Source organism: Dryobates pubescens, chromosome 1 (assembly GCF_014839835.1).
Source record: "Dryobates pubescens isolate bDryPub1 chromosome 1, bDryPub1.pri, whole genome shotgun sequence".
NCBI classification, from domain to species: domain Eukaryota; kingdom Metazoa; phylum Chordata; class Aves; order Piciformes; family Picidae; genus Dryobates; species Dryobates pubescens.
This window is the reverse complement of record NC_071612.1, coordinates 13,757,832-13,774,056: the sequence shown is the minus strand read 5'-3', so window position 1 is coordinate 13,774,056 and position 16,225 is coordinate 13,757,832. Positions and strand designations below refer to the sequence as shown.

At 41.3% G+C, this 16,225-nt stretch overlaps 1 protein-coding gene across 1 annotated transcript in view; it reads left to right on the top strand.

The window, feature by feature from the left end:
* Window positions 1-3,546: 3,546 nt before the first annotated feature.
* PAPSS1 (3'-phosphoadenosine 5'-phosphosulfate synthase 1) overlaps window positions 3,547-16,225 on the top strand; it is a 44,837-nt gene continuing 32,158 nt past the window's right edge. The window contains exons 1-4 of the mRNA XM_054161645.1: window positions 3,547-3,806; window positions 11,580-11,694; window positions 15,108-15,343; window positions 15,812-15,950. Of these exons, the coding sequence (XP_054017620.1) occupies window positions 3,747-3,806; window positions 11,580-11,694; window positions 15,108-15,343; window positions 15,812-15,950 (550 nt within the window). The 5' untranslated portion in view covers window positions 3,547-3,746. The remainder of the gene's footprint in view (window positions 3,807-11,579; window positions 11,695-15,107; window positions 15,344-15,811; window positions 15,951-16,225) is intronic.

Genomic DNA, 16,225 nt, shown 5'->3' with positions numbered 1-16,225 from the left:
TCAGAGACTGGTAATTGATTTTAATTTCACCAAAGGCTCACATGGAAATTTGCTTTTGAAGTTCAGAAAACACCTGGCTTGGATATTAAAATCAATCCATCATGAAAGATGTCAGGAAAGTAGAATTGGAACTCACCCCTCAATAGCCATGCAGAACTTACACATAACCTTACAAAGAATTCACAGGCTGTTATAAATGAACATGTATTTGCTTCCTGTGTTTAAAGAACACTCTTCTCATCAGCCCCTTTAATAGTTTAAGGAGATAAGTTTAAGGAGTTAAGATCTTAGAGAGGCAAAATGCCTGGATTTACATGTCAAACTTCTGTACACCAAAAATACATTTACATTTTCACAGAGATGGCACTGACAAGAGCTGGTGACACAACCTATGCACATGACATTAGCCTCTGTAAAATCTGAAAATGTTGGTTATTGCCTGGTATGCCTCACCTACACATGTGGCTTTACTATATAGTTAATAGTCTAATATACTGTATCTGCATACATTACTTTAGAAAGTTAGTGCAGTTATAAGAGGTCATCTTCTAGGAATTGCTACTTAGAAATATATTTTTTTTATTACTGTGCTGGTTTTGGCTAGGATAATTTTTTTCATAGTAGCTGCTACGGGGCTATGTTTTGGATTTGTGCTGCAAAGAGTGTTGTTAACATGGGGATGGTTTAGTTACTGCTAAGCAGTGCTTGCACAGAGTCAGGTCTTATCAGCTCCTTACCACCCCACCAGCAAGTAGGCTGGAGGTGCACAAGAACTTGGGAGGAGGCACTGCCAGGACAGTTGACCCCAACTGACCAAAGAGATATTCTGCACCATATGATGTCATGCTCAGCATATAAAAGCAGGGACAAGAAGGAAGGAAGGTTGGGACATTTGAAGTGCTGGCATTTGTCTTCCCAAATAATTCTTAGGCATGGTGAAGCTCTGCTTTCCTGGAGATGGCTGAACACCTGCCTGCCAAAGGGACATAATAAGTTAATTCCTTAATTTGCTTTGCTTGTGTGTGCAGTTTTTGCTATACTTATTAAACTGCAATTATCTCAACCCACAAGTTTTCTCACTTTTACTTTGCCAGTTCTCTTTCCCGTCCTACCAAGGGGAAGTGAGTGACTGGGTGGTAATTAGCTGCTGGATAGGATTAAACAAGGACTGCTCCCTCTAAGATTATGTTATCTGCCTGACCAGCATCTATATTTTCAGTCACACTTCAGACTTCACTAGATTATGGTCTATTCATCTGGTTTTTTGCAATAGTTTGTGGAAGAAACCATGTGGCTCCCTGCCTTCAGTCCATTTGGGCAGTATGGTGAATACATCTTGAATACTACAACTGCGTTTTATTCTCTTGTGATTTTACAAACTGTAAATACTATTGCCTAAAACTTTCCCAATGCTCAAAGCCTTGTTTTCTCAACCCCTGAATCAGAACCCAACATAGTTTCTTTAGAAAGTAGATAACAAAAAAACCCCAAACCAAGCATAAAAAAATCCCATGATGGGATGTGACTGCTTGTTAGAAAACAGCTGACCAAGGCAAAACTCCTGTGCAGACAATTAATGAAAATCCAATGTGTCTTGCTCCCAATCAGTGTGTGAGCATTAAAGACAGCCAGATGTACCTGGAAGACATCACTTGCATAGTTAAGTGCTACCTGTGGTTTTTTGTTTAATTTACATCTCTTTTAAGCTCTGGGCTTCCCACTATTGTCTCTCAGACTGCAGAATGAACAGTACCAATCTGTACCAATAAAGTATCAGTAGAATCTGAAAAAAGAATGTGCTCACAAATAACATTCGGAGTGGCTCTTAAGCCACATAAAACACTGTTGTGCAAACCACAGTTAACTGAGCGTGCCCTAGCCAAAACCCAATAGTCAGAAGGGGAAGCCCTCAGCTCACTGTTCCATGGCAGTATGCTGGTTGTCCTCCCATGCTGGGAAGAGCATTGTGCAAAAGATTTAGATAATTAAAATCCAGGCCCTGCCTCCGTCACTGTTTGGCATGGTGAGATTATCCATATATGGCCAGTGATCCTCATGAGCAATGGCTTGCGGCGCTGCACCACCTTGTCATTCAAGTCAAGCCTTAATAACTGCAATTGTTCATTCCTTTGTTACAATGGTGTTAATTGTATGCCACGTTCCAATTGTCTGAAAGCACTTCTAGCTACTTTTCCTGGTTTCAGTGAGGTCACCTGTTTTGCAGAAAGACTTTAAGATTCTAATCCGAATTTTGCAATATGCTGTAAAACCAACCCCTTAAAACCTTCCAAAGGATGTCTGTCTGATATAGCAGGAGTAAACATTCAACCACAAAGTATGCCTTTTCATTTCTTGTTTAAACAGAGAACAAACAATCTACAGGCAGATTGCAATATTTTTTACAGTAAATGTAACTCAGCTAATATTTTTACAGTAAATGCAACTCATGTTACTACAGCCCATTTCCAATGTAAGATTAGCAATTAAGTGCAGATGGAATTCCTTTCTCAGACTAGTATTTACACAGGAAATGTAACTCCTGCTAGCTACCATGGCATCATTTCCACCTTAAGATTAGCACCCAAGTGCTAAAGCAATTCCTATCTAGAAATAAGAATCCCAGAACTTTGGCTTCTGAATTCACAGTGAGAGACACTTCCTAAAACATAGCACAGGACTAGCTTTGTAGGGAAAATCCATTTAAATCTGGGGATTTAGCCAAAAGAGTCCTTGCCTTCCAAGTCAGTCATGGCTCCATCACCACCTGTGCCCACTTTGCTGCTTCTCAAGACTTTCAGAAAAGAAACGGCATAACCTTGTCTTTCTTCAGAGACAGGAGAGAGTGCTCTGCTTTGGCTACGTCTTTACCTTGCCTCTGTCGTGGAAATGAGACGGCACTTCACTCCCCGCCCTCCCAAGTTTTCCACCTCTGTGTGGCAATAGGAGAAGGTGAGGAGCCTCTAGGTTCCTGCTGCCAGCTGAGTGATCTCGACAGCTGGAGCAGGTAGACAGCCTCTTATTCATTGAATCAAAAAACTGTTTAAATTGAAGAAAACCTTTAATTTCATTTGGTCCAACCATTAACCCAGCACTGCCAAGTCCACCATTAACGCATGCCTCTCAGCACCACGTCTGTAAGACTTTTAAATACCTCCAGAGACGGCGACTCCACCACTTCCCTGGACAGCCTCCTCCCATACTTAACCCTTTTGGTGAAGAAATTTTTCCTAATGTCTTTTCTAAACCTCCCCCGGCACAACTTGAGGCCGTTTCCTCTTGCGCTATTACTGTAGTATTCTTCACTTCCAAAGGAGCAGGGTAGACTGTAGGATCCAAAACATCACACGCAAGAGCGAACACCTCCACAACGCCGCCCCAGCGCAGAATGGGTGTGCAGAAAGCGAGCCGTCTTGACAGCCCAGCCCTACAGGCCGCACCGCCCAGCAGGGGCAGCAGCGGCCGGGCCGGCGTGCCGACGGCGGAAGCGGCTACGGGCGCCTCCCGCGGCCACCGCCCACCCTACCGCGCGTCACGGCGCAGCGCAGGCGTGTGGCTGGGATCCTGTGCCCCGAGCTCCTTTCGCCTCCCCCGCGCTGGGCTGCGGCTCCTCCCTGCACCACCTTTGGCTAAGCCGCGGGCGGGGATACGCAGGCGGCACGACTTCCCAGCGGCTTCACCCGCATCAAGCATCAGTGGAGAAGGCGCGTCCTCTTCTTCCTTCTTGTCTCACTGCCCCCCCCGCCGCCATGGAGCTGCCCGAAAGCCAGTGCAAGAAAGTCAAGCTGAGCAACAGAGTGCCGAGCTGGGTGAGCGGGCGGGGGAGCGGGGCGCTTGGGGAAAGGTGGGCGTGAGGGGCAATGAGGCGTGGGAAGAGGAGGAGGAGAGAAAACGAAGAAGTGGCCGAGCGCCGTGGTGATGTGGCAGCGAGCGGGAGCTGGGACAGCGGGTTCCCTTGTCCCGCTCCCTTCCACCATCCCGGCGCAGGCAGTTCCCTGCCCCGCTCCCTGCCACCCGCCCGGCGTGGGGGGTGCCGCGAGCCGGGATCGTTAACGGATCATCCACGCGCGTTCCCTCAGAGAAGCGTTGCCATGGAGCGTGGTGGGGGTGGCACTGGGGCACACGCAGCGGCTGCCCCCGTACTGGTGTGCTGGTTTTCCACGGGAAGGCGGGGGCTGGCTGTGGAGAAGGGCAGAAAGCCCCTCCGGAGAGGACCGAGGGTTTCATCCCTGTCTGTGCTGTCATGAGCCCTCAGCTTCCAGCTCCTTGGAAGAGTTAAGGCTGTAAGAATGCTGTGTACAATGTGGCCATTCATAAACCTGGGCTGGCTGAAGACTGAGGTTCTTTATATGGTGGGTGTTATGTGGAAAAGTGCCGAGAAAAGGCTTAAAAAAATCTAACCAAAGCCTTCATTCTTTGTCATAAAGACGGGGGCAGATCGGTTTACAGCAAAGACCAAAATCAGCTGTTTAGAAGATACTCTGCAGGCCTTTGAGAAGATTTGATAGTTGTGGTGATGCAAAGGAGGGAGGTGAAAGAAAAGAAAAAGTATTATTTATTTTTTCAAATAATGCTGAGCTGAAGGATATCAGAGGTGCGATCTAGTAAATATTTAGTATGAAAGTAACAGTGTAAAAACAGGCTTTGAAGTACAGGCCACAACTTTCCTAAGAAAGTGACAAACCTATTAAAGAAAAGGAAAAGTCTCATGGCTGCCTGAAAATCAGGGAAGTTGGTGTTACACTAAAAAGCATTCAGATGGTCTGTCCAAGCCTCTTCCACTGTGTGCAAGTTCAAACTTGTTTATGTAACACAGTACTTGGTAATTTACATTCTTTCAGTTTCTGTGAGAAAAAGGCAAAAGGAGATGCTATGAAGACAGTGGAATAGACCAGGCCTGGGTGAGGGTAGCAAGCTACATTCAAAAGTTACTCTGTATGATTTAATTTGTCATAAACAAAACCAAAACGGAATTGTCCAAAGCAGAAAAAGCTTACTTTAAAAAACCCGAAACAACTGACATTAACTGCTACTGAGTTCAGTTAAGCAAAGTCCTCTGTGTTACGTGGCAAAAAGAGGAAGTCTTCCGCTTTTTCTGCAGCTGAAATGCACTTTTTAACCCAATAAACTTCACCAGGAAAAAATGTAGTGCTGATTCACACACTGCACAGACAAACGTTCTGGCACTTCTGAGTTTGCACTATTCAACCGAGAGCTATGTCTAAGCAACCTATTATACCCTGGTGTAATTGGCAGCCCCTAGGAGAGTAGAAATTAGAAAGGAGCCTTGTCTTCCAAACTTTGTCAAAATACACTGTGGAAATTCTCTCACCAAGCCCACCTCTGAGCAAACTCTCAGTTACAGAGCAGCACACATCATAGCCACAAATACTGCCATTATGCTAACTTGATGGGAAGGCTTGTGGAACATTTTCATTAGTAGCTTGGATTCCTAGCACGACCAAGGTGTTGCCTCATTATGTGGGTAACTCCTAACGGTAATTTGCTCTAGGGCTTGTTTCTACGAGTGTATGCAGCAGAGACACTTCCAGCTTTGTTTTTGTCCTTTCTCTCTGATGCTAATGAATGACTCCACTCCAGCACTGGTGAATAAGCTGTCTCTGCTTTTGGTCATGTTGTTACTGTAGCAGGTGGCAAGTGAAGATATGTTCCTTATAGTACAGTTATCACCAAGTTGCTTGTGTCTACGGTTAAGTGGAGGATTCTGTCTGCTTTCTGCTGCTGTGATTTTTTTAAACTCTCCCAGCATTAGAACGTCTGGCACAGATGAGCTAGCCTGTGTAAATGACAGGAGACCATTCGGCAGGTTGGGTGGTGCTGGGTGCAGAGGTATTTAGATGCCTTGTTGTATCAGTATCCCTGTGGCAAACTGCATTCTGAAGAGCAGTTGTGAGGATAAAAGTAAGAATTTTTGTTACAAGTTCAAGAAAATGTAATGCCATAGGCCATAGCAGAATATGGAATCCATTTGGAATACAGGGAGTTGCTATTTTTAAAATAAATGCAAAACATCATTTCTGGGTTTGCCCTTCTTTCCCAAGCACAGCTGTCCAAATGGAAGCACAAATTTTCAACCTTGAATTTGAGAACATATACAAACAGACAGGCTCTCAGGTGAAGTGCCATTGTTTTACCATCTGTGGTAGGTGAGTTTTTATGCTGGAGCTATGTGTATGCTCCTTGTCTGTGTGTGTATGCAGACAAAGTTGGCAGTGTCCAGTCTGAGTTGCTGTTGAGGAGTTTGGATGTTGAGGAGAGCAGTTTGGAGGGAAAAAACCACCTTTCATTTGGTTATCAGTGCTGAAGAATAAATGTCGTAAAAATGTTGTTATTGGAGTATCCCTGGCTTATAAGAGGCACATGGGGAGCAGGCTAGCAAATGGCATAGAAAATATGTCAGATGATTGGGAAATGGGAAAGACCTTAATAATAAAACTGTACTTCAGAAGTGGTGCTGGATGGGTTGCCATTGTTAGTTTATGGGAGCTGTTAGCTTGGGGAATCAACACTGTCATCCTAGAGTAGAAGAACATGGAGTTAGTCACATCTTCTTGAATATATATGGTTTGTATAGAACCATGCCTTGACACAGTTCTTTCCAGATGCTTCTAACATCAAAGCTGTCTCTAGTCTCTGCTTGATATTGAAAGCTTTGCTTTCTTCCTTGATGTGAAGTGACTGTAGAAGCAGTGTTTAATTGTTGCTCTGAAGTAGTGAAGAATGAATCAGTTTATGCCAGTATAGTGATCTGTCAGTTAACTATGAAACAAACAAGCAATAATATTTTTTTACAGCTGTCTTTTGATCTTGGTATTCATTCTTCATCTGGATGTCTGATCAGAGTTCTTGCATCAAAGATCTTTGGCCCTGATAGTCAGGTTGGGCTTTGGCAAGAAAAAAATTATAATTGCAACTGGGCAAAACGTCAAGAATAAGATAAGAAAAAAGATATGGGTCAGGTCTATCTCGATAGATCTTTACATAGAGAAACTGGCAGTTAGTATTTCCTTTTGGTCCCCATCTTGTTTCTTCTGCTCCCATAGATGTCTGTATTCATTTCCTGGGTCGCAAACCTGCAAAGCTGAAAGTTTACCTTTATGCCAAAGAAAATAAGATGCAGAGTCATTCTTCCTTTCTCCATTATCATTGCAGCTCTTCAGTGTACATCTGTGAAAAGCTTGTTACTTTAATACTCAATTTTTTAATCTTCATTGCAAAGATATTGGCCTATTATAGCATTTCAGATTTCATGTGAGAAACCATCTAGCTTGGTGGGAGAGAAGGAAGGAAGGATGTCAGCCTTCTCGGCTGATATCATTGTTATAATCAGACTCATTGGACTGAAGCATAATTTCTATTTATCATGGTGTGGAGGTGGCCAGATAGTAAAATGCAGTGTTTGTGTAAGTAGTACAGAGGCACTTAATATGTAACACAGGATGGAAAAAGTGTTTTTGTGGGCAGGTCAGAGAGGAAATTTCCAATGGTTGTAACAACAAAAAAAGGGCAGTTAAAATGTCCTTTGAGATTAGTGCCCTTTTTTTTCATTAGCTGCTTTACAAAAATCTAGTGTGTCCTTTCAGCAGTGACTACTACAGTGAATGTAATTAGACTAAGTTTTAAATAGCTTCTTTAAAAGTGTACTTGCGCATCAAATGGAGGTTTTTCTGTTACTCATTTTCTTAGGTTCCATTTAACATTGATAATAGGACTCTTCAAGGTTAGCAATGCTTTGATACTGTGTAAAAGGAAATTACAGTTCTTTATTTTTGCTATCATTTTGCATGACCATTTAATTTAATCACTTGATACTCATATTTTATATATGGGAATTTGAAGACTAGCTAAGTAATTTAAGAGCACACTTCATGTGAACCACTGATTTCTGCTCCTAAGTATTTTTAATGTGCCACATCAATATTTGTAGTAAGTGTCAGGGACAGGAACCTAGAATACTGTGTCCAGTTTTGAGCTCTCTAGTTCAAGAGAGACAGAGATCTACTGGAGAGAGTCCAGAAAAGAGCTATGAGGGTGATTGTGGGACTTGAACATCTCTTCTATGAAGAAAGACTGAGAGACCTGGGACTGTTTAGTCTTGAGAAGTCTGAGGGGGGATCTTATCAGCATCTATAAATATCTGAGGGGTGGACATCAAGTTGAAGGGGCCAGTCTCCTTTTGGTGGTGCTTAGTGATAGGACAAGGAACAACAGGCACACAGGAGGCCCCACCTCAACATGAGGAAACATTTCTTTACTGTGAGGGTGACAGAGCACTGGAACAGGCTAGCAAGAGGTTGTGTAGTCTCCTTCTCTTTCAAAACCTGCCTGGATGTGTTCCCGTGTGGCCTGCCCTAGGTGTTGCTGCTTTGACAGGGAAGTTGGACTCATTGATCTTTACAGGTCCCTTCCATCCCCTAACATTCTGTGATTCTGTGATCCAATCTTTAGCTTTTGTTGCTTAGTGATGGTAGTGTATGATCTAGTGGCAACATGGACATGATTAGGAAACATTACTAGGATTTTTGCAGCAAAAGAGAATGATTTGCTATATTACTTATTCTTTAGAGCACCTCTATAAAAAGCTGTTTTCTAGCTGGAAAGCTAGGATAGATAAGGAAGATAAGGTGGATTTTGCTTTGCCCAGAATGCATACTGAGCTATCTTGCTTGTGTGCATGTGCAGGTGTATTGTGCCACTGCTGAGCCTACTGGCTGTTATGTTGCTATGCCTAGAAACCTGTTGGCCTTGTTGCTGTAATTTCTCATCTCTGCAAATTCCTTGCTTGACACTATTTTGTTTTTTCATTTTCAAAGTTGTATCTCTTTGGTCATTTTAAGAATCCCTCTTGCATGCTTCCTCAGGGATTCATGTGTGTTGTAAGCCTAGTGTAATACCCTGATCAGTTTTATTGGCTCTTTGCTAATTCTGCAAACAAAGAAAAGTGATGTAACTTACTGGATAGGGACTAGAAGTCTCCTTGGATGACACATTTGACCTCCAGAGTATTTGAGCATGATAATAGACTCATTGCCAGGAGTCAAAAGCAAAGTGTGTGTGTTTTTATGTTTTAATGTACAAGTGGCATGAAGGCTGGGCTTTGTCTGTTTGTCTGGTGCCTGGTACAATACAGTACAACTGGAATTAATGAGGAAAGATTACTATTAATGTATGAGCTTGAATTGCTGTGTAAATTCATTAGGCACAGTATATCTTTATTTTAATTAAAGTCTAAGTACTCATTTTTAATTCCACAGTTTATGCAATTGCTCACTGACATCTCCTGATTTTTATGTAATGCATAATTTTTTCTACTACAAGAAGACTTTTTGATTCTGACTTCTGGTTTTAGTTAGATACCTTGCACTGACTTTGTTGGCAAACAGCTTTATTTTAAGAGAGAAATTATTTGCAGTTAACACAATCAGCAAGTGTAACTTCATTTTCTGTGGTTATAACCTGTTTGTAGGTGGTGGTTTATTATGGGTTGGTATTCAGTCTTCAGCATATTTTAGATGCTGGACTGTCACATCATTTGTAGAACTGTTGTATTTAAAATCTTGAACATCTGTTCCTACCTTGAGTTTCTACTTTTATTAACTGTGAGCACAGCTGTGCATAGAAGTGGGAACATACAGTCACACAAATTCATAACTTCAATTAAGTTATAGATGAACTTTGCAGTGTTTTTCTGTGGAAGAATGATGTAGCCACAGTTCTTTAAGCCATAAATGGATACCATTTTCCTGTTGACCCTACTTTGTGGTGTGTCTTTCCAAAACTATGAACAGCTCTCTGCTAGTACTCCATAGATGAATATCTTCCCTTCTTTCTTTTTTTTTTTTTTTTGGTTAAATATCCTAGGTGATGTCCTTTCCAGCTAGCTCTAATACAATGATAGAATAGAATAGAATAAACCAGGTTGGAAGAGACCTTCAAGATCATCGTGTCCAACGCATCAACCAATCCAACCCACCTAAACAACTAAACCATGGCACCAAGCACCCCATCAAGTCTCCTCCTGAACACCTCCAATGATGGTGACTCCACCACCTCCCCAGGCAGCCCATTCCAATGGGCAATCACTCTCTCTGTATAGAACTTCTTCCTAACATCCAGCATAAGCCTCCCCTGGCGCAGTCTGAGACTGTGTCCTCTTGTTCTGGTGCTGGCTGTCTGGGAGAAGGGACCAACATCCACCTGTCTGCAACCTCCCTTCAGGTAGTTGTAGAGAGCAATAAGGTCACCCCTGAGTCTCCTCTTCTTCAGGCTAAGCAGCCCCAGCTCCCTCAGCCTCTCCTCATAGGGCTTGTGTTCCAAACCCCTCACCAACTTCGTTCCCCTTCTCTGGACACATTCCAGCAAGTCAACATCCTTCCTAAACTGAGGGGCCCAGAACTGGACACAGTACTCGAGGTGTGGCCTAACCAGTGCAGTGTACAGGGGCAGAAAGACCTCCCTGTTCCTGCTGGCCACACTGTTCTTGATACAGGACAGGATGCCATTGGCCCTCCTGGCTGCCTGGGCACACTGCAGGCTCATGTTCAGCCTACCATCGACCAGCACCCCCAGGTCCCTCTCTGCCTGGCCACTCTCCAGCCACTCTGACCCCAGCCTGTGGCACTGCAAGGGGTTGCTGTGGCCAATGTGCAGACAAGACAGTGCAAATATCTTGCAATATGTTTGTAAGCAAGAGAAATCAAAGTGGCATTACATATGCCACTGATCACTCTCATCCCTCTTCTTTAAAGCCTTCTCTTCTGTTTTGTTGTTTATGCTTCGTCCGGTTATCCAAGGTCTTGATCTTTTATCAGCGAAGTTCATGTAACTAGATACCATTAAAGCTTAAGAGAATGCTGAGGCTTATCTTCCTGTGGCCTCCCTTGCATTAGATTGTGAAATGTTATTAGACAGCAGTATTTTCTTATTTAAGATATTTGTAAAGCATCTCCTTACGATAAATAGTTTTTAAAAAGTATTTTAAATTCTTTAATAACTCACTTTAAAAAAGTAGTTTATTTAAACAATCAGAATATATGATGACTATCTCAATTCTGAAGATGTACCATAAGGTAAAGGCAGAGTTTTTTGTAGGTATGTCTGCTGAACTAAGAGTTAGACCAAACATGTTTGCAATGAAAAGGCCTCTTATGAGGGAAAAATGAGCCAATGTTTGGCTGGGTTTTGACCAAAATGTTCAGCTCTGAGAGAGGAAATCCATTTAATCTTCTTAGATTTAAATGACTTAAATAAAAGTCAAGTCTAAGAGCTCTAGCAGTTCATCCCCATTTTTGTAGTTGATTTTTCTAATGCAGGTTATGTTTGAAAGTAGTAGTCGACTGACCCAGCAATCACAAGGCTCACAGAAGGGAAGTGGTTTGCTATCTGTGGCATTTCTAATTTCCTTCATGTCCTTTGATCTGTGCTGCAGCTGGATTGGTTATTGTTTTTACTTTCATTGGTCTGTTTCTGAGTCTTTCTTTGTGCCTATGAATAAGTTCTGGTATGCTTTGCAAGTTTACCCTTCCAGAGGTTGAAGACCTAATCAACAACTTCTTTTACAGGGAATGCAGAGGGCAACCAATGTTACTTACCAAGCTCATCATGTCAGCAGGAATAAGAGGGGCCAGGTGGTAGGAACAAGAAGTGGCTTTCGTGGATGCACAGTCTGGTTAACAGGTACAGTCATGGATTTCTGAGGATCCTTATGGTTTAGTTATTCTTCTTAAAAGCTACTTAGCAGTAGCTCCTGAGTTTTTTTCATGCAAAATTAAATGGGTTTGGAATTTAAGACCTTGATGCAATTTTATTACTATTTTTAGGTAGACTAGCAAGAAACTGCTCTAGGAGGGATAGTAACTTGAGAACATATTTTGTTCATTGCTCCAGGAACCTTGTTTATTTGATACTGTCCACTGCTTAGTTCCAGTTGATTTTTAGAGTAAACGGAGTGGTTTTTTTAACCAGTTCTGGCTCTTCACACTGTCTATTTTACCTGTTAACAAGTGAAACCTGAGGTTTTTTAGATTCTGTGTTTCTGAATCTCTTCTGTAAAAGCCTCTTTGTAATGTTCTTGTATCCTTTGGTCGAAATAAATTTACAGCATAAACCTGTAACAACAGTTGCATATTGAGGCAACGCATGGTAGGAGTTGGCTTTGAAATTAGCATCTTGGGTTTTTTTAACTGAATTGTTTTGACTGTCAAAAGAGGGAGTGCATAAATTCTGGAAGACAGCTTTGGTTCACAGCTGAGGGGATTTTTTTGTTCTGTTTTTCAAAGTTCCTGGAAGCTTCAACTTATTTCCTTTGGAAACCTTTTCAGTTAAAACTGGAAATAAAAGATAAATATAACAAAATGTGTTATTTAATTAGTTTGCATATCATTTAGAGTACTGCTGTATTGTGATACAAAAGATCTTTGGAGAGTATTAGAAAAACTTATACTAAGTAAAATTTGTTTCCAATAGTGTTAATGAATGTGCATGCAAGGTAAAGCAGTAGTTAACAAATCCATTCCTAACAGGTTTGATACAGTAGCTTGCTGTCCTGGATTTGTTCAGTAAAAGAATGAAGCTCGCTCTTTCCCTGTTTCTGTCAGGTAGCTCCAGCTTGTCTTTCACCACTCAAATTATTTGCCAGGCTGCCTTTCTGTTTCTCCTCGTAATTCATTAATAGCCTTTTGAAAAAGCTCATGATAAAAATGTTTTCTCAGTTATCTACCTGGCGGTATTTTCCAGTCATCATTCCTTGTAAACAAACGTAATCTTAATACCCTATTTCCTTCTTTTCAGGAAGAAGGGTGGTGATAGAACACAGAAAAGTAGGAAGGCTGTAAGGTGTTGAGAGTGTAAGGGAAGCTAGGTTATTGAAGCAGTTTGAGCACTAATGTTAGGGACTGAAATGGACTGTATGTAGTGAAGTGAGCAATACTTCCCATTCCAGAACTCTGTAAACATGAGTCTTCTAAACTCAACTACGTGTTAGAATAATAGGTGGATCAGTGGTATACTCCCTTCAGGATTTTGTCACCTCATTTGCAGTCATGGGGTGGGAGTGCTATTTCTGAGATCACTTTTCATTATTAAGCTAAGATTTGAGAGCTGAATTCTAATGAATGTCTTGTGTTGTCAAGTATGGGGTCCTAGTAAAAAAATTAGTTCTATGGATTGTATCAAAAATATGGAAAAGCATTACTTGCACATGTAAAATAATAGGCCATTTGGAGAGTGTAAGGTGTTTTAATGACTTCTCAGCTCAAAGCTCTTTTTAAAATTCATTATTACATAATCTTAACTTTTGCATTTCATTACATGCTGGAGATAAATATGTGTGAAAAGCTAGAGTGAGAACTTGAGTGAATAATAAGCTAGATGTGGAGACAAAAATTGCAAGTCAAAGACTAGATCAATGAGACAAATTACAAAGTTGCAGAAATTTTAATTTGAACTCCCATGCTTATTTTATAGGATGGGGATGTACTTAATTGATGCCAAAAGGAGACTGTTCTGTTTCCAGCCTTGTTTTTCTTCTCTTACCTTTCACAAACTGGAGTGCTTGCCCAGCCCATCCTTGAGCTGATTCAGCATCAGTGAACTTAACACAGCCTCCACATACACACAAAGAAAGGGAGAAAAATACAGACACACACCCTCCAATCCCTTCCTCCCCAAGATTAGCAAACTAGAGGAGGTGGAATAATAGAAGTGGATTGGAGTCAGTGGAGAGAGAGGAGGTCAAAGAGATCAGGACTGCCACTTTTGGAAGCTGATCCTGGCCTAAGTCATAACATTCAGTTTCATTATGTATAGCTGTTGGGCTTTTCAGAGTAGACAGGTAAGCATTGACCCAAGGCACTTGAGTTGTCCAAGAAAATGCAGATAATTTTTCTAGGTGATGATAGGTGCTGCAAATTATTGAGAGTTTTGAGTATGAATGAAACCATACTGAAATCCACAAGAGGGACACTGGGGCATTTCTTCAGAGAGTGGTGTTGGCTGAGCTTCTTACGTAGGTCTTGTCCTGGGATAAACAATCTTGTCTTTTCAGTGGACTGCTCTTTGTCTTCTGGATCTTGAATTGAGTGAAGGAAGAACCAATGCAATGACTCCTCTTCTTACCCTAAACTATTACAGTTGTGAGGGTTTCCTTAGCTATTCTGTTTTCTTAGAATGTGCATGATTGTCAGGCTTTGTTGTAATGGCCTTGGAAGTAAATAACAAACTCTTCTTCTGTGGGATTCTCTTTTATTCATTCTTGGAAAGATAAACTAAATATTTACCACTACTAATAAAGGTCAGAACATTTTTCTTTACCTATTAGTGCTATTTAAAAAAAAATATTTTTAGTCTACTGTTATTTTTTAAAAATTATTATTTTTTCCTTAAAGGATTAATGTCATTTTATGAAGATTTGAGTTTTTGTGCTATTTAGGAAATGATTGTTCTGCATAAATTGAAGCATGTGTTCCTGATAAACTCTTGATGTCTGTAACATTATTTACTTCTCTGACTTAAAGAAAAAAGTACAATTTTTAGTGCCAGCAAATTGTTTAAAGGCTTGTTGCTGTAGATCCTGAACTGGACCAGAGTTTAGTATTAAAATTGTCTTTGCTTGTTGCTAACACGCTTGGGTTAGGGCAACATGATTGCTGCATGTGAGTGTTGAGTGAGTGGGTGTTGCGTGTGCAGTTATTCTGCAAGGAGTAAGGTGTGTGGTTTCTTTTGATCCCATTCCTTTTGTCCATTGAAATTCACTTCATTATGAGATCCTCCATTTCTGATGTAAATGTAACAACTCTGTGTTAAGTTTCTGAATTTAGTTTGCTCAGGTAGTAACAACTGTCAGCAGCAGCACTGAGGAATGTATACCACCTCTGTAAGTGGTTGCCAAGGCCAGAGTCTTTAATTTGCACACTTGACTTTGTGCGCTGTCGTGCTGTACTGTGTGAAAGGCCCTTGGCTTATATTGCAGGTAAGCATCGCTGCAAAGCACTTTGTAGTGCACGTACCACTGCTGGTATGAAAAAACCCAATTTGCTCTAGCTTGTTTCTATGCTTGTAATATGTGTTTATATTATTATTGAATATTCTAGGTCTGTCTGGTGCTGGGAAGACTACAGTGAGCATGGCATTGGAGGAGTACTTAGTATGCCATGGCATTCCATGCTACACATTGGATGGTGACAATATTCGTCAAGGCCTTAATAAGAATCTGGGTTTCACACCAGAAGATAGAGAAGAAAATGTCCGTCGTATTGCTGAGGTTGCTAAACTGTTTGCAGATGCTGGTTTGGTGTGCATTACTAGTTTCATCTCTCCTTATACTCAGGTAAATGTGAAAACCTCTGGATAAAGTATAAGAAAAATACAAAATGTCACTTAAAGTTGCTGTTTAATTATGGGAAACCCTTGCTGAACTTAGCCAGAATCAAGCATTTGCTTGGTTATTTTTAAATGACGTTTGTGCTTTTGAGAGATGTAACTGCTAACACAGGGGCAGGTACAGAAAATACTGCACTTTATGCCTGGGTTTGTTTTGTTGGGGTTTTCTTGGGGTTATTTGTTTTTAAGAAAACAGATTAGTGTAATGTATCTCAGATCTTCATATCAATGTTTACCATTGATGAACCGTAGCGAAATTTATCCAGCTTGTGGATTGAATCATTTCTTTTCTCAAACTTTAAAAACTTGCTTGATTTTAAATCAGTTTCTTTAAAATGAACTTCAAGAGCAGAAGGACATCAACAGGGCATGGCTGTAGTCTTTTAGGGTTTTTTGTTTGTTTGTTTTCTTTCAGGATCGTAATAATGCCAGACAAATTCATGAAGGGGCAAGTTTGCCTTTCTTTGAAGTTTTTGTGGATGCTCCATTGCACGTCTGTGAACAGAGAGATGTTAAAGGACTCTATAAGAAGGCCAGGGCTGGAGAAATTAAAGGTAAACCTAGATGTAGTCCCATCCTTTCTACCTAAGCGAAACATTGGTGTAATTTGACTCCACATAAATGGAAGTGCTCAAGTTTGTGAGCATGTTATTCCCGTGGTTGGAGTGGTAGGAGCAGTTCCTCTGACAATAATTTGGGGAGCTCAAGATCCATAAAATGCAGCATGGACTGAGGACACAAACCAGAAAATTGAGATCACCCAGCTTTTGTGTCTGTCTAATTAAATGCATAAGGATAGTAAAAGGGCAGAAGTGGCTGTCATCACATT